This window comes from Centruroides vittatus, unplaced genomic scaffold (assembly GCF_030686945.1).
Source record: "Centruroides vittatus isolate TY-2023 unplaced genomic scaffold, ASM3068694v2 scaffold_324, whole genome shotgun sequence".
Taxonomy (NCBI): domain Eukaryota; kingdom Metazoa; phylum Arthropoda; class Arachnida; order Scorpiones; family Buthidae; genus Centruroides; species Centruroides vittatus.
Genome location: NW_027122701.1, coordinates 3,024,707 through 3,044,698, shown reverse-complemented (window position 1 = coordinate 3,044,698; position 19,992 = coordinate 3,024,707). Strand labels below are relative to the sequence as shown.

The following is a 19,992-nucleotide window of genomic DNA, read 5'->3' as shown; positions in this document are numbered from 1 at the left end:
AGTTTTATCATAATAACCATTTCTGTTTTCAAAATCTTCACTTAAAATTTGTCATCAAAATTTTCAACTGGTTTATATTTGTAACAGCAGTTCAAATTTTTGAGATTTTGAATGTCATTATAACATAAACTCTATGAATGAATTCTTCAAATTCTTTATCACAGAGCTTGCTTTAGTTATTTCCTTATATTTCATTACATATGAATTAGTAGTAATAATAAAATTAAAATAAATTCTTTTTGTACCTTTGATTTTGATTCCTGATTAATTAAATCTAAGGCATAATTTGGTTTATGTCTCTTTTTATTTAGCAATTTCCTCCTTTTTGGTAAAATGGCATGCTATAGACAGTTCCTCTGCTATGTCTTTCAGGTAACCTTTTCTATGCTTTTGAGGTTTATTTCTTTTGGCTTCATTCCATTTAGTCTAATCCAATAATATTAAGATAAACCATATTAATACTTTGTCATCAGTTTTTTTTTTTTTTTTTGGCAGCATCATTTTTACAATTATATAGCCTGATCTTAGAATACTTTAATCATATTTCTGACATTGAAGATGACCATAATTAAATATTTCCTATTTGGGACTTTGGAGTTCTATTGAACAACTGGGATGTCATCAAATTTGGTAGGTATATTATTCCAAGCATGAAGAAAAGGATTCTAAAATTTCAAAATCTGTCATTAATGAAAATATTGCACTGTACAAGATGAAATGCATTACAAAATGTAGGAAAATGAATAACAAAGACGAATCTGAAAGTACAGATTAATTTTTGTGTATTACAGTTACTGATGTGTAAGAGGAATTGTTTTCATAATTTGAGAAACTGTTGTTTTTGTGGATTAAAGATTACATTTAGTATATTATGTGCTCAATAGCAGAATGTAATATGTCTAGAGAATTGTTCTGGATATGCTATGTAATGTTGTCCTGTAGTTTTTGTTTTCTCAAACTTTCTGATTCTCACAGCTTATAGAGGATCTATCCATAAGTTCTTATAAATATCTAATCATATGAAGAGTAGCTACTGCCTTTACTTATTTAGGTAAAAGAATTTTTATGATAGATGTGCAATCATGTAAAGTGAGACAAATGTTTTGCATGACTTTCAATAAGAATATTTGTTTTAATTAATTGTATATTTAAAGCATTAAGCTTCCAGAAAGAAGGTAAACAAAAAACTTTTTTGTGAATTTGATTTTCTTTGTTATATGAGCATCTCATAAGATCTGGATAACTAAAATTGAATTTTTTCCTTATGCTTTTAATGGTATATCTGTCAAATTTGGTGACATTTCAGTTTTTTTTAATAGCTCTCCAGAAAGTCCTGAAAATAAAACATTTAATTATGACATCCATATGTATTTCGTCAGCTTGTTACTGTTTCTTCATTTCTAAGTTATTTTGTAAATATCTGCTTGCTTGCATGCCAACACTTTTTTCCTCAATTAAGTTCTAAACTTCCATTTCTTTTTTTTTGCACTTACCTGTTCATACCTTCTAGCAACTTTTTTTATGATGTTTTATAATAACCAACAGACTAAACATTCTCTTTCTGCTTTAGCTGCTTTTCCTTCTGCATTTACAAGTTGTCTTCTCACTTAATAAAATAAGGAATAAAATATTGTATCATTATAACTAAAAATAACAATTCCTATAATAATCACTTAATAATCCAAATAGTAATTACTTTAACTGTGAAAAAAAATCATGGATATTGAAGAAACATTTCATATTTTCAATAAATAAATAAATAAATAAATAAATACAGTTGATTCTCAAGCTATCGTTTTTGGCAGGACTTGGAGAAAAAATGACTGATGCAGGAAAACAATTGACATGGGAAATTTATGACATCTATGTTTTCATTGTTTATCTCATATGAAACATGCTTTTTCCAGTTATACAATGGCTTTCTGTAATACTAAATGATGTGGAGCTTATGCACGAATGTTCGTTTATTTTACATTTTAAAAAATTGTTAAAAATACTGAAATTTGTTCTATTTTCTTTTGGTAAGAATGCTTAATGTATTGACTCTTTCCTTGCACTTGAAAATGATACTGTAGAAGTCTTGAAAATGTTAGTGAAATTATAAATTTTTGTCACTTACGATGTGTTGATTCTCTTATGGAAAAGGGTTCTGACTTTTCTCATTTGTCCAGATATAATCTCCTCTACCTCAAGACCATACAGGGTTGCCAACCTTACGAGAGACAATCATCATAGCTACCCCTTGAAATTACCGTATTTTGTTTAAAATTATCGTACATCCATCTCAATCCTTTATACTTATGCCCTTTATCTGTAGAAATATTAACAAGGTTTGCCCTACGTCAAAATCTTGTAAACTTTTTACCTGTGATCCCTTCTTACAACAAAATAATTTTTAGACCCTATTTTAAAATGAAGTTTTCGTGACTCTCCCCTATATTATATGATGCAAAACAAACCTCTGAACGAGCATGTGCTAAACTTTACATTTTTTTTTCATACAGTTTCAACATACTAAACATTAACAAATATATATAACACATTCCTTTATATACTGTACTTATTTCATGTGCATAAATCTTAAGTTTTTCCAAATTTTTGCAACCATCTAAAACTTTTAGTCCACTCCTTGAGTGGTCGCATGCCAAAAAAGTTTCAGTTCTAGACAGTTCACTAGATGGAAACTAATCTATAGGTACTACATTAATACATTTTGTGTAAGTAGATGCATAATGGCATTTCAACAGAATGATTATTCGCACAAATTTTCTTCTCACATCAATTTGAGCATTTTATCAGTAGGTTTAAGAGTACAGTAGTTAGTGGTCTTGAAACATACAACAAAGTGCTTTATAAGAGTATTCCTTATAACCAAGAATATATGGTGGTAGCTAATCTAAAAACTTCTAAAAATTTAGTAGCCTTCTAGCAACAAAAAAAGACAGGAAATGTCAATGAAAACGTGATGCATATAAAAATAGTGATTGCGAATTACTTTTTTTTTTCAAAAATTAATTATTGTTTTTGGAGTAAGACATATTTATGAAATTATCATACATTGTACAGATGGCAATCCTGAGACAACTTGCTAATTTTTACCAGTGTTGCCAGGCTTTAAGAGGTAATGTCACCAATAAAGTACAGTATTTTGTGAAGCAGTAGACAAAATGTAGTCAAAAATTACAATAAAAACTGGTTAGCTGTAGTCAAATCTTTGTGTATTATCCTATTATTATCATCTTTACATTTATTTTTGAGATTAATTAAAATTTTGTGTAGAGTTGCAAGTAAATTATGTAAAGTAGATCAGTGCTGAAAATCACAATATTGAATCAGTTTAAACCAAGATGCAATAGAATAATAACGATAATCAAGCAAACAATATTTGAATATTTTGAACATATCAGAAGAAATAAATATTGGACATAAAAATTACAATATTTTTAGTAATAGCAATAATCATGGAAGAGCATTAATTACTGAGAATAAAACCAACCTTAAATAGCATAGTTTCTTTTCACATTTTTAACAAAAGAAGCAATGGGTAATAGATTGATATAGAAAATGAAAGGAATTAAGTCAGAACTATTACAAGAGGAAGCTAACTTTGATATGAAATAGCAAATATGAGAAGAAAAGGAAATACCAGATGTATTAGATGAAATAAGATAAAGGGGCTTAAAATTTGTCTTGATAAAAATGTTAAAATAGCAAGATTTTAATTGGTGGTAAACTGGAAAAAATTCAGATTATTACTTATACTATTGTGAACAGGTTGATGTGTTTAGAAAAACTAGGAATAAAAGCTCGAAGAGGTGTAGATGGCTAGAGCAGAGGTGGTCCTCGCATGTAGAATATCCGCTGTGTGCTCTTTCATTCTCACTTCTAGGGAGCACTTGGTGGATCCTATGTAGACCAGGCTTCTGTCCCATCTATGGTCCATGAGTGGGATGGTGTACACACCTGGGAGTTGTTCTTTGTTGGGAGTGTCTTTTCCATTCCATAAAATGTCAAATATTGTAGCACATCTTCTATAAGCGATGCAAATATTCTTTTTCTTAGTTATCACAGAGTATAGCGATTTAAGGTACTAGAGTTAGGATGGCTAGAGGCTATTTACATCTGCACGGCTACACTCAAAGATGGTAATTGCATTAACCGTAAGGATGAAATCACTCTGTCAACAGCCTGGCAGGCACTCGTAGACAAGAACTTAGAATAATCTACAGCGGTTAAAGGGGTGCATGCCCAAATGACATTATCGATATCCATACAATAGAGTTCTGACTGGTGTTCCAATTGAATTTAATTTGAATTGCATTCGTTCAGGAGTTATTAGTTACCTGAAGAAGAACCTGAGAATTCAAAAACATTCGTAACGGTCTGTTTATTAGAAGACGCACACCGGTAACAGGCTCAGTGGTATGTTCGTTTACTTTACTCCAGTGTAGTATCACTGTTGTTTAAATATATTTGATTTTTATCATCTCTCTTAGTTGTCTTTCTATGACAGCCAATGTGCAGACAGTTAATAACATTTTTTGTGATATTATATTTTTTCCAAAGATCAAATATTGTGCTCTGAGTATAACTGAACAATTTAGCAATTTCTTGCTGCAATTTTCTCTCTCATAACATTTTATTAATTTGTTTTTTCATATCATTACATAGTTTTTATGCCTCATGATTTGTAACATAAAATAATAAATGATAACAAAATTAAGAAAGTTTACTAGAAATATTCATATCTGCATTCACCTAATTACTTTAATATGCAAATTTGAACCAATAATTCTCCTAGCAGAAGATATACTACTTGATTGGAAAATTATGCTTGCAGAACAACATAACTGTAAATTTTGTGTTTGAGATGGGGACAAAAACTTCCTGTTAAATTTTTATTTCTTACACAAAAAGCTTAATTTTTATAGAAATGATTTGTTTAATGTTTGTACTTAATTTTTTTAAAAAATAAATTTGATTCCTAGCATATTTCTTTTCAATTTTGTTGTTTATAGCTTCTGTGTATGTCATATTCCAGGTGATCAGAAAATAATAATAATGTTATAAATTTTTATACTGAACTTCTTGAATTAACAATTTCATTAGTCATTTTATTTACTAATTTTTATATTAATTTGTTTAAAAAATATTTTCACAGACAAAAATATTTTAAAATGGTGCTATTATTTATAAAAATAAACAAAATACTTACTTCCGGAAGCCAAAATTAATCTTTTATTTAGAAATTTTCTGTTCTCTTGAAAGAATGGCTTAAGCTCAAAATACCAAACAAAATCAAGCTTGTTTTCAAAATGTGTTAAATTGAGCAGTTTAAAATCTTACATAAAGCTGCTATTTATGATTTTAATAAAATAAAGGTTATGCCCTAACAGGCACTTGTATAATAAAATTTGACATGTCTGAAATCAAAGATTAATATTAAAATATTGTATTTTTAATACAGTAAAAGTAAAATTTGATTACAGACAGTCCCCAACTTAATGCATTCCTAAATATGTACAAAAGTAGAATGTCTGAAAGTAAAACAATAGAATTGCATATTATAAAGGAAGTTATATTCCCAGAAGGCTAAAAAGAAATAATACAAAATCTCTTATTAAGGCAGGAGATTTTTACTTTTCTACAATAATTGTTACAATGCATAAAATAATAATTAAAATGTTAAAACTGTAGATTAAACAGAAACCAGACAATCAAAATCAGTTTTCACAAATGATCTTGCTGTTATCAAAACCAAAACTGACAGAAATCAGTACTACAAAATAGAAAATTTTTGTTTATTGGATGAAAATGTATGAAAGTCCAAAATTGGCATGCAGAAAATGATTTAAAGGCATCAAAGTATTATATATGAAGTCAAATGCCTGAAATTTGAGAATTGCCTATATTGTTTAAAACTATTGTTAAAATTACTGTTTGTAAAATAGAAATGATTATCTATTAATTAAAAAAATGCAGTCTTAGGGTTAAGTAATTTAACTGTGCAATATCAAGTAAGTTTTATATGTAAAAAAAGTAAAATTCTTACAGATTACACAGTTCAAGTTGTAGCAGAAGATAGTAGTATTGTAAGACCACCAAAGTCTGCACGGATTTTTATGAAAATATGGAAATCTGATGCTCTACAAAATAAAAATATGAAGGTTTGAAATATTTTTATAATAATAATAATAATATTTAGTAACTTGTTTCTTGTTTAATGTCTTGCTGTAGAATACATATAGGATATTCATAAAAGAATGATGGAGTTTCACATGTAGAGTTTTTTTTATATTTCTTATCTTATACAGTCATGATATGTCTCAATCAGAAATGTCCAAGTGTGATGTGCATCACTCAATCTCTTTATATGCACACTTTGGTCATTCAATAAATATCCAAGTGGTAGCTAAATTCCTGCCAGATCTGTTAGAGCACATTTCCATATCATGAGTGGGTGATTCTTTTCTGGAAATCCCAAAGGGATTGGTGGATTGTGGAATATGTAAACTGTATCTTCCATGTACTCTTACAGGAAGAAGTTGCATGGCGTTAGGTCAGAATTGGAGTGGCTACTGGAAGAGGTGGTCATTTGCATCTGTCCAGTTTAGCACCACTAAGGAGGCATACTGAGAAACTGCAATGATCACCCTAAATGAGATGAAACTTGGACAACTGAGTGATGAATCTATGCATGCATTACATTTCATTATCAAAAACTGACAGAGTTACACATCTATGAAACCCCATCATTTTTTTTATGAATAACCTGCATAATCAAAACAAATTATTGAATTTTCAATTTCTGTGATTTTGATAACTATCAATATTCATTAGTTATTTTTTACATAATAATTATAAATAGGTCACCTATACAAAAATATTATGAATTTCTTTTTTTTATATAATATATATTTTTTTTTTTTTTACTGAAAAACATAGGAGAATCTTCTTCTTTTCTGACTGGATTTTATAATTAGCTTTTTCATTTATTTCAGAAAGATTAATTTGAAATGAATAGTTGTAAGGAAATAGATTTAGTGACTATAGAAAATAAGAACTATCATATACTATCATTTTTAATACAAAGTAGAGTCAAAAATGAACCAAACTTTTGGATTTTTATATTTTCTGTAATTGTGTGAATCCATATGTGATTATTGTGCACGAGCAGTTGTTTATGCATAATAATCATTTGAATTTTTTAAATCCATTATGAACAGCATGATAGGACTGAATTTGTATAGGAGTGTCAGAGAAAGTTGATAGATAAGAAATGACATATCTCGAATAGTAAGCAAACCTTACCTGTATGAAAAACCTTCACAGAAACTTTTAACATGTTCCATAAAATACTTGTTCCCACAAACTTTTATCTGTTTCCAAGGGTGAAAGAGAAATGGAAGCTGCAATGATGAAAGCCTTAAAGACATCACTAAAAATTACTTTCAGAACTGCTTTGACGTAGTATAGATGCTGGAAGAAGTGTGTAGCTGCAAAATGAGCTTATTTTGAAAGTGGTATAATGTAAAAATTTGTGTGTGTTGTGTAATAAAACTTGTCTTAAAAAGTTTAGTTCAACTTTGACTCTAATACAAAAAGTACAAGATGATTTAAACATATAAAAATGAAGGAAGCAGAAAGAAATGAAGCATTAATCTATAGAACATTTACATTCCAGCCACTCTGCATATTCTGGACATCTACATACTCTACATAATTTATTAATTATGTAGAGTATAAGAAGATTTCTGCTTTATTGCATGATGTTGGCAAATAGAATTCCAATTGGAGCTTTCCACATAAGTTCTGATTGGAATCTCTTGAGAATAACATGACATTATCTGTTTTTCTAGATCTTATGACATTCTAACTAACATCGTTTGACCATTAGTTGGAATGAGATTGCCTCCTAAACCATTCTTCATTCAAGTCATGCATAAGCATATTAAGAGATTCTCATTTCCTTTTTCAAACCATTTCATTTTCAAATATTTACATATCACACATTGTTGACTTTATCGTCTTAAACACTGCTGCCAGATCAGCCACATGTGTACCATTTTAATGCTTCCCAATAATTCCTTTTTCACTTGAACATTGATATTAGAACCTTCCCCTTAGACACTTTTGCTTCCACACACTACTCAGATACCATGGTTAATAAGTAAAGAGTATATTGAGTTGAATAGAAAGTTTTTGCATATTTTTAACAGTTGTGAACTTTAACACACTATTTATTCTTTGTTCAGCTTACTTTAACTTTTTACTTCACAACTTTCAAACTTTGAAAAAAATCAAAATGAAATTTCTTCAGCTAAAAAACATATCAGACATATCAGACATATTAAACAATATTAAAATATATATTTATGTAGAATATGTATCTAATTTTCTCATTGATCCCCTTTCAAACTTTCATCAGTCAACTCCTTTGATAAGCCTCTGCACTGGTTGCTGGTTGTATTGTGTAAAGAAGTAAAGTCCATAGTATCCTTAAATGCTGGAGATTACTATAAAATGACAGAATTGGTATGGATATATGAAAGAAGTTTAAAAGTTAATTATGTTAACTGCAGAGATACTGATAAGCCACTTCTTGGAAATAGTTAATGGGTACCATGATGGTCCATACTTAAACAACTTTGTTATTTACATGACATGTAATTTTATTATGTTTAGTTATGCTCCCTGCAGTATTAATATTTAGTTTTGTAAGATTGTGGTTTTTATATTTATATCTTTAATATTTTCTGTAAAAATTTGTTTTATTGATGTTTTCATAACAAATAGAATCTTTGTTTCAACAGTTTTCTTGATGCATGAAGTAACTTGAAACTATTGAATTCTTATTCTATGCAATTTGTTACTCCATTAAAGCATTTTATTGGATTTGGTAAACTTTTGAGTGGTAAATTTTATTATAAAAATGAATAAGAAAAACTAGTAAATCATACTCTGATTACAGCATGAAAGAGAAAAGTAGAAAAAGAAATATTTAGATAAAAATGGAGGAAAAATGTTTAAAAAACATTAAACATAGAAAAGTGGGCATAGACATAATTGCTTTCATAGCTGAAATTATTATTATTATATATCAAATTGTGTCATTTGTGCAAAAGAAGAGAGTTAGGGAGGATTTGGTGTATTAATAATTAAAAATAAATACAATATAATAGATATAAAATTTATTTATTTCTTATTGGTAAAGCAAATAATGAAATGAATTTCTAAAATGTGTTTTGGACTTTAAAATAATTCTTGGAATTTGATTAATTTTTGTTTTGATACTTGATTTTATACTTGAACAAAAATTTGATCTAAACTGAAGTAAAATTAACTGACTTTTTATTAAAATTGTCATATTCAGGATGATTAGATAATTTATTTTAGAATTTTTTTTTCTTTAAAAATTGTTTTTGAAGTTTTAAAAATTTGAAATACATAAATTATTTCAATTACAGGCTTAATATTTGAACCTCATAACTTATGTAATGCATACCATATACATTTTTAGAAAGAAAAAATTTTTACTACCAAGTTGAACGTAATTAACTATTGTGATTATAAAAAGTGAATAAGCAAACAGGAGAGGAATGAGGTCATAGCTTATTGTGGGTACCGAGGAGGGATGACGAGGTCAGACCTCTGTTTAATTTCGGCAACAAGTCGGAGGGACTTGCCCACGAGTCAGAGATGGCTTATTTGTCGGTAGGGATCCCGTAGGGACGGGACTGCTTTTTATCTGGTCGAGTGTAGGAGGGAAAGTGGAGTCGTGGTAAGACGATAGGCGAATATTCGAGCAACCAAGACACCATTTAACAGGATAACAACGATTTAATGGAAAACAAAATATACGTTACAAAAATCTGACATTAAAAGGGGTGACATATATATATATAGCTATATATCCCTATCACGCGACGGGAGAGAGAGAGTTCACATAAATGGGTTCCATACCTCTGGGACAATCAGTAATTCAAATATTCTGTTCATCACGATGATCGAATATTCCTTTCTAGGGAAGGTTCGATGGCACTTGAGGCACAATAGTCAAATATATTCCGTAGGCACAAAGGGTAAGATCGCGACTCGATCTTAATCGATGAAAGACTCTCCACCGGGGGAGGAAGGAAACATCTTATATATATCTTTTAGCTGGGAATTTTGGTCACGTGCAGGTGCTTAGGCCATAGGTGTTCCCGGGATTGGAAACAATACGGCGAATTCGGGCGCTAACTATAAACTTAAGTTGCAAGATGATCTGTACTCAGCGTAAGAACAATGGATAGTTGACAGTTATACGGCCGGGGACGCATATTTTCTCGTCCAGGACTGTTTTGAGGCAGGATGTTTATATCCAGGACAGTTTTTAGCAGGATGTTTATAATAGGAAAATTTTCGATTCGATATAGGGAACAATTTTATTATAATTCGTACTATATTCGGATTATATCCAGATATAAGAAAGGGGGTAATTATTAATTGGGATATAATTTATTATAATTTTGTGTCAAGGGGATTTCCAGATCTCACATTATTATGATTGCTTGTCATCAGTAGAAACATTTTCATGAAATTTTATTGTGGTACAGTCTTTGGCTGATTATAAAAAGACTGCACCAAATACAGTAAAACCACAATTATTTGGTCTAATGATTGGGACTGCCTTTCTGGATAATCAAAAAAAGTACAGATAACTGAAAAATGCAGAAAAACACCTATTCATGATGTCCAAGTACTGTATTTATAAAATAAGACACTTACCTTTTGCAGGACATGTCCATTAGCATTTCTTCATGAAAAAATTGGTTAAGAGGTGCTGTTTTGTTGCATTGCACTTTTTATTATGAGAATATCACAAAACTTGAGTTCTTCCCTTTATTCTAGAAAATCCAATAATGCTTCTGTAAGAGAAACTTTATTTCCTGGTGGTTCACTTCTTTAGTCTGTCTCATCATTTCTGCTTTATTGCATGATGTTGGCACTTGATGAGGCTTCTGTCTTTCATTTTGTGCTCTGGCTGATTGCTATCAGAAAGAAGACGTTGCTTGGTGTCCTCTTCATAAACATCTTCAAATCTATTAACATTCTGGATATTTTGAAGCAGTATTTTGGCTGTTATAACATTCCCCTCTGTTAAGATGTTATTGACATTGTTGTTAATATTCATCACTTTGATACACAATTTTCATCATGATCTTTGCAAATTCAAACTTAGAATTTAATTTCAACTGTCAGAACAAGAAAATAATTACATTTTTAATTGACTACTTTTTATAAAATTCACATAGATCACCATATTTCTCTAGGACTGAATGGAGAAATGCCTTCCTGTAACGTTATTGAACCCTTTGAAAATTCCTTGATCCATTGTCTACAGAAGTGATGATGTGTTAGAAAGAAGATAAGTCACAAAAATTTAACCATCGCTTGTTTTCAGGACATTTTCATGTAGACGTGAGGGGACCATTATCCAATACCATCATTGCTCTTTGAAGTAAATTTTAATAGTTGTTTGCAGAGAGAACAAAGTAATTAAAAAATTTTTTTTAATGTCTTGGTTCATTTATGCCTTAGCCTGGATATAGTAGTAAACAACAGAAAAATGACATTTCTGTTCCCTTATGGGATCTTTGTTTTTTAGATTTTCCAATGCACACCAGTTTCAATTTTTGCAGATTACTGGTGTTAGAACATGCTAACATAATTATACACAGTGCGGCAATTAAATTCCAGGACTGAAGCTATATCTCAGCAACCAGTAGCAACATCTGTTTAAATTTTATGTCATATGAAGTTTGGACATATATGAACATAACCTAAAACTTTTATTTAAATCGGTTGACATTTATCATTGTTTTTGATATTTTGTTTATCAGTTTATTTTGTTACATGTCGGAAAACAATAATGGAACAACGTGCTGTTATTAAATTTCACGCTAAACTTGGCACAAGTGCCACAGAAACATTCAAAATGATGCAAAAAGTGTATGGAAGTGAGTGTTTATCACGGTCAAAGACTTTTGAGTGGCACAAGCAATTTTTGGAAGGCAGACAATCACTGGAGGACGACAAACGTGTGGGAAGGCCAATAACAATTCGAACAGCAGATTCGATTCAAAAAGTGCAAGAATTTGTATCCAACGATCGCAATGCAACACTGAGAATGATGGAACAGGCATTAAACATTAACAAAGAGACAATACGACAAATTCTTAAAGAAGATCTGGGCAAAACAAAGGTCTGTGCTAAATTTGTTCCGCACACACTAACCAAAGAGCAAAAATTGATGAGACTAGAACATTCCAGAGAGATTGTACGAGCAGCGAATAACAGCTCAACCTTCCTCAAATCAATTGTTACTGATGACGAGACCTGGTGTTTTCAATATGACCCACAAACAAAACGTCAAAGTGCCGAATGGAAGTCAAAATCATCACTTCAAGCCAAGAAAACACGAAAAGTTCCATCAAAAATCAAGACGATGTTCATTGTTTTCTTCGATAGCAAAGGCATCATCCACCGTGAGTTCGTCCCACAGGGTCAAACAGTTACTGTTGCTTTCTACTTGGGAGTTTTACAACAATTAATGAGAAGAATTTGTCGAATTCGACCAGAATATCGCAATTCTGATGACTGGTGTTTGTTACACGATAGTGCACCGAGTCACACATCATTGATTGTTCGTCAATTTTTGGCACGAAATCAAGTCTGTGTGTTGAATCATTCGCCGTATTCCCCCGATTTAGCACCATGTGACTTCTCTTTATTTCCAAAAATGAAAATGAAGTTGAAAGGATGCATTTTTAATGATATTGAAACCATCCAAAGAGAGTCTACGTGCATATTAGAGGCAATACCGAAAATTGAGCTTGAGCAGGCATTTGAATCACTATTGAATCACTGTAAAAAGTGTATTGAAGCAGGAGGAGAGTATTTTGAATAATTTAATAAAAAGATTTGAATAAAATTGTTTTGTTTCATTTTTATAGATCCAGTCCCGGAATATAATTGCCGCACTGTGTATGCTTCTTACTTGATTTTTGTTCTGGAGAAGATTTTTTTTTTCTTGTGAGGATGGTGTTTTTGATGGCAAAGCTTTCCAAACAATCTAATTTCATCACTATTGTAAATTTGATAAAGTGACAGATCATAAGCCACAACATATTTGAATTCTTTACATATAAAGTGGCAGCATTAGTGTCACAGCTTAGTTTCTTCCCTGAATGTCTCATTTGTTTAATTCCATGCTGAAATTTGAAACATTGTAATCATCCTTGGGATGCTGAAAATGGTTTACTGATCATTTCTGCATGTAATCGTTTAATCTTTTCAATTAACAAAGACTCTGACACCAGATGCTCCTCTGCATATTTCTGCTTGAACCACATAAAAACTGCCATTATCAAGTTATGAAATTTTGACTCCTTTGTTAACTTCCATTTTGCCATATCATTAAATGTGTTTGATGAAGTCACAAATTTATGCAGTTTATCTTTCTTGTGAATGATATCCTAAATGGTTTGAACATCTATGTTAAATTCTGAAGTCAGTTTTGCTTGAGATTTGCCATTTGTAAGTATTTCAACAATGATCAGTGCTTTTTTTTTCACTCCTGCTTTTTTTTGTGATATTTCTTTGCTTTTACTTCTTAACTGAAACACCCCAATGACACTTCACTATTAAGCTGTGCATGCCTATGGTGAACAAAACATAAAACAGCAAGTGAAGACAAAATGTTATGGACATTTTGCCTATAAGTTATTTGTTGTAGGAAAAATGGAGTTTCAATATGTGGAAGGTTCCCTGCCATTACAGATGAGGAATGTGTGAGAAAAAGAGGGAAAAGCATTATCTTAAGCTGCATGTGGACATGTTTTGACACAACTTTTAGGATACTACTTAGCCAGTTTATTAACCTGAAGCTGCTAAAATTTCATTGTCATTTTATAGAAATTTAGTAAATAACTAATAAACATTTTTTTTGTGTGTGTTTAATATAAAGAAAAATTATTATTTATTTTTGAAGAGTATTTAAATGATTTTAAATTTTTTACAAACGTCTCCAATATATGTCTTGCTAGTAGGAAATACTGTGTTCTTTTTCTTGTAGTGCTTTTGATCTTTTTAAAATAAATTATATGCAAAATGATTTAGCATATATCAACTATCTAAAGCATCCAAAATCTTTTGTTGAAAAATTTATAAAATCCAAAGTTATAATGTAATCAAATGCTTATTGTGTGTATTTCAACAATGTATAATATATATATAATATATATATTATAACAAGTGTATAATATATATATAAATATATATATTATAATTCAGTTATACTTAACTATTATAAATGATGATTTTCTTAGGTTATATTATATATTATCCAAAATATTTTAATCAAATAAAATTTTTCTCTTGATATATTTTTAAAATGTTCAGTTGCTAAATCAGTAACAAATACTTTTCATGTATTGATAAATACTTAAATAAATTATTTAAATTACTATTTTGAATGTAGAATATGATGATTTATTTAAATATATAATATACTAATCTTGATTAATGTTATATTTTTTCTTCAGCCATTTATATTTGTTCCAGATATGAATCCCAGAGATTTAGCAGGAACATTTCGTTTTCGGTAAACATTTAAAACTTATATATTTAACATTTAAAAAAATTTTGCATCAATTAATCTCTAAGACAGTCATGAGCAACCTGAAGCCTATAAGATCCTAATATCCACATATTAGGCGTTTGGCCCTGGGGCTTCGGCAATGTAATTTTTTCCTGTTTTCTGCCTCGTGCCATTATGCAACCCTAATTAAGCTGATATTCATGATGAAGAACATTCAAACTAAACATGAAGGGTGAAAAGATGAAAATAAATTATATATTACTAAGAATAGTTTGCATATCTTTAGCAGATATTATTTTAAAATTTAGGATACTGATGGTTATGGAGTATGCTTGTACTCAACAGGTTTTTCTTACAAAGTTGCAAGCTTTGTAAGAAAAAATGCATGCAGCTCACCAGAAGCTTATGAAATTCACTTGTGATCTGCATCCAGAAAAGATTGCTCATCACTACTATAAAATATATCATTTATGGATTAAGTGTGTGTGTGTGTGTGTGTGTGTGTGTGTGTGTGTGTGTGCATACAGTGTTAGGAAAATATACTCTATACTTTAAAAATCTATCAAGTTAAAAATGTTAGTAGTTTCAAAGATTAAAAAAAGAAAGAAAGGAAATAGGTTTAGAAGTAATGAATACTTTGATTTTTGTTAATTTTTTTAGTGGCCATGATTTGTGTCATTAGAATTTATATATTTAATGACAATTATTATGAACAAATTATCTCTGTTTCGTCTTCACAATTTTTCTTATTTAATAGAGATGCAAATAGAAAACCAAATTAAAAATTATTTATAAATATTAATGTGTCATGAAAGCAAGAATTAAATTTAATGTTTTATCACACACGTATTTTATTTTTTGTACGTGATAAATTTTATTTATACATTAAATTCAGAAAGAATTTGATGTTACTGCTAAAAATGTTTATTATTGAAAATTACAACTAAAAAAGAATGCTTAGACTTGGTTTTTTTTATGTAAGTGAAGAAAATGTAAGCATTATAATGAAAAATTATATTAGTATTAGTCTCACAAATATTGTTATTTTTAGCATTTGCTGTATTCAACAACAATGAAAAATCTAATAAAACAGTTAAATTTTTCATTTACATAAAAGTTTAACATCTTCAGCATTTTAAAAAGTATAGAAATAAATAACAGAACTTAACTTTCCACATTATAAAATATTTACAAATCTTTACACTTTTAATTATTGTTAGAGCAACTTTATCATTATGAAATAATCTTTGTAAATTTAAATTCAGTTTGATTGAAATGCATATAGCAAATTTTTTAAATAAAAAAAATATTTCGAAAAATACATTTCTAAGAATGCAATCATTAAATGTGTAGAAAATGATTGATGATGAGGACACTATTCTGTAAAAATCTTTTATATCATTCGAATCTTTTTATGAATAGTTACAAACAAAAAAACATGAATTTAGAAGAGTGAACTAGAATTTAACATAGTTTTTTTTTTTTAAACTTTAAATGTAAAGCTTATATTGTAGTCATTTATATAATAGGATTGAAAATAACTATATATTTGTAATTTTCTCTTTTTTACATCTTACTTTTAGTAATAAAACTATTAATACCATTAAATTCATTCCTAATTTTTTTTGTCTGATTAAAATTAACTAAATTCTTATATGTATGGAACCATTTTTTTATAACATTTCATTATACATAAACCATGACATCAGAAAATAAATTATAAATTTATATGAAAAAAATAAATAGTTTTGATTTAAAATTTTGTTTTTCTAAGAAATGTTATTGAAAAGATAATATGAAGGATGCATTAGAAATTCAAAATTTAAATGAAATGAAAATATTAACAATTAGTATTAATCAACTTAAATTAATTTGTAATAATAAGTATTAACATTGGTTTAATATTTTTATTTTTAGTGGAAAGAAAGCACCTGAAATGTCTGGAAATTATGTTATTCAGTTCTTTTATGAAGCTGACAATCAGCCTTCTCTTACAAGTTCACAAGTTAGTAATATTAATTAAGAAACATTAAATTATTCTTATTCTAATTGCAAAATAATTATTTTATTCCTGTGGTGATAGATTCTGGACTCTTTTGTGAGATAAGATGGGGGTCAAATCGGGGTTCCCTTATGACCACTTACTCAGCATGGGTTGGTGAAACCCGATCTCTATGTCTGTTGGATGGCTTGGAGTTTATCAGAAACACGCAACTCGAAAGATTGCGGCTTCGGGTCTGGAACTGACACCAGTTGGGATAAATACACGCGTCCTAACTCGCGATCATAAACAAAGGTTGAATAGGGGGGTCTATTGAACTGTGGAGTGGGGAGTGTGCGTGGGTAAGTTGGGAGGATGTCCGGTTTTCTGAATGAAAGTCAGGCAACAGGTTTAACAAACATAACAAAAATTTAATATTGATCTAATCTAGGATACAAAAGAAAATACAAACTATATGGCTAAATACAGCGATAACATGAGGATATAGTCAAATCTTACAAGGCATTGCGACTATTCTAATTTCTATGCCTTGAGACTATCCCTAATTTCTCAAACGCGGAGAGAGAGTTTACAAATTTTGGTCAAAATACCTCAAAATGCTGATCATTGAGGACAAAAGAGTATATGGCATTGTTGGGCAATGGGCTTTGTCCTCATTGCTTTCCTTGGTTGTATAGTGAATGTGTCATTTTTCCTTATGGTTGCACAGTCTGCTTGGGATTTGATGAGTTGGATCCTTGTATGGAGAATAAGTCTTCTCCTCAGATAAAAGCGAATGCTTCTATGAAGCTTCCCGTGACAAACACCTATCCTTGACTTTCATGGGATGTATGCTCTTCTTTTAGGACTAAGGTAGCCTCTATGGGACTTCTTTATGATAAAAATGCTTCAAAGTGTAGATGCTTTGTTCTTATATACAAATTTGCCTGGGAAAATGGTCATGTGATCGACCGTTGTTTAGAAACAAAGGTTGATTTTGCAGGTGCTAGTTCAGCAATGACTCATGTTGACACGACAAAGTTGCTTACTTTCCTCTCCTTTCACAATTGGATGTTATCATTTAGCAGTTGACTGTTAAGATTCTCATCCATTTGCCAACAGAATGCATCATTCAATCCGTAGCTTGTGCGATGTTTATATAACAATCACAAGAGAAGTGATATAAAAATTTTCTTAAAAATGGAATAAAATATCTTTAAAATCCGGGATCTCACAATTTATTAAAAGTCATGTGTAATCAGAATGTATGGACTATGTTCAAAAATAGACTAACATGCAAAATATTTTATTTAAATTCATCAATGATTTCTGGTACAAATAACTGTTTTATTTCAAATCACTTTTACATTCACATTACATTTCTTGAAAACTATCAGAATTTCAGGCATCAAATTCACTACCATTATTGTGAAGTTGTGATGAGTCTATTGATAACATATCCCCTTCATCAGCTAAATGTTCACTAATAGTAGAACTTCAGTAACAACTTTATTTCTACATTTCAAACCTTGTCTAAAATAGTGATTATGCATACCTATTAACAAATATTTCTTGAAAATAAACTGCAGTTGATTGAAAAATACAAAAATCTCCAAACCATGAAAAATTTCACTGATTAGAACGCCGATTCCAGTAACTGGTCACATGCTATGAGAGCACATCCTTAAGGATTTTCTATTGCTGGTGGCAGTGAAATTGAGTTATGTCATCACCAGTAACTGGTTTCACTATACAGTCCATAGTCAATATGTAAGAGTGGATGATACATAAAATTTTGAAAATAAAAGCTTGTAGAACATTGCATGGACTGTCACCATCGGAATAGGGTATTATATGGAAAGTAATCAAAGATTTTAGTTTATAAATCAGCAGCCAAAATTTACATTTACTAGTATAAACAGTATAAGTGAAAAGAAAGGAGCAATGTGTCATTCAAAGCTAGAATTTATTCTAACAATAATTAATCTCACACCTTCCTTGTCTTCCAGCAAACTCAGGAAACACTCAGCAAACCATTCAATTCAAATGTGTAGGACCTGAAGCAGGTCCTTAAACTAAGCCAAAAGTGTTTTTGAATAAAGTATTGCTGAAAGATGTAAGGTGTGAGATTGATTATTGTTTTGACTTAAGCACTAGAAAATTTCAATAGATGTACAGGTAACCCCCGTATAACACGGTAGTTACGTTCCAAAAAATTGCCGTGTTATGCAAATCCGTGTTATATGAAACAAAGAACTAGTACGAAAAGGAGGTTAGATTCCAAAAATTAAAAAACATGCTATTATATTTTCATAATTAAGATAAATATCTTTATTAAAATTTTCTTAAGTGATACATATTAAAATAAATTAAACAATGTTTTCTTTGTTATCACTAAGCACCATTAACTGAGGGCGTTTTCTTTTTGGCAAGTTATCGTTATCCTCTGAGCATTTTTCTGCATTATCTTCAGATCCATCTTTACCTTTTTCAAAAAGTATATAATTTTAGATTGTGTGCTTTTAGTTAAAAGATTTTTTAAATTTTTTTATATGGTGCTAAGCACTTATGAAGAATAAAGCAAGTATGGAATAAGGGAAAAACATTTGGCAACAGCAAAAGCAGAAGCGTCGAGATCTGGCAACATTGAAACAAGTTTTGAGAAGGACCATGTGTATCGACAGAAGGCAGGAAAAGAAAATTTACATACTTAAGTACTAATAGTTCATGAAAATTATTATTTTTGTGAACCGTTAGTACTTAAGTGTGTAAAAATTTATTACATTTTGTTATACGAGGGTTTTATCCAATTCTCAAACAGTGTCAGTGTGAATCCATGCTATAGAAGTGCCGTGTTATACGGGGGTTACCTGTACTGTACTTTGATTTGCTTTTTCCATCTAATAGTAAAACTTACAGAACAATCAAAAAGTTATCAAGCAATTAATATTTATTGCAAAATTTATTTTTATAATTTTATTTTATTATTAACCGAATGACTTTAAACTGTTTATATATTAATAATAATAAACATTTATAAATAAGATATTTTATAATTGTATAAAAATTGATTGCATAATAAATGAAGAGGTTTGAATAGCTATTTCAAATAAAGAAAATTTAATTCTTTGATTTGTCTTAACTAAAAATGTAAAAGTAAAGAAATAATTTTAATATAATTGTTGGAATTAAAAATAGTAAAATTCAGCCTATATGAAAAATAAGGCCTTAGGGAATAATTTTAAGAAAAATTAGAGTAAGAAATTTATCTTAATATTTTATAAACCTTAATCTTAATTATATTGTAAGGTTTCTATTTGGTTGGCTAGTTAAGACTATTACTTTTTAGATTATTAAATATTTTTAA

The 19,992-nt window shown here is 29.6% G+C and overlaps 1 protein-coding gene across 1 annotated transcript in view; it reads left to right on the top strand.

The window, feature by feature from the left end:
* LOC136988187 (structural maintenance of chromosomes flexible hinge domain-containing protein 1-like) overlaps positions 1-19,992 on the top strand; it is a 211,918-nt gene that overhangs the window by 163,608 nt on the left and 28,318 nt on the right. Inside the window, exons 34-36 of the mRNA XM_067286015.1 lie at positions 6,055-6,167; positions 14,589-14,647; positions 16,562-16,649. Of these exons, the coding sequence (XP_067142116.1) occupies positions 6,055-6,167; positions 14,589-14,647; positions 16,562-16,649 (260 nt within the window). The remainder of the gene's footprint in view (positions 1-6,054; positions 6,168-14,588; positions 14,648-16,561; positions 16,650-19,992) is intronic.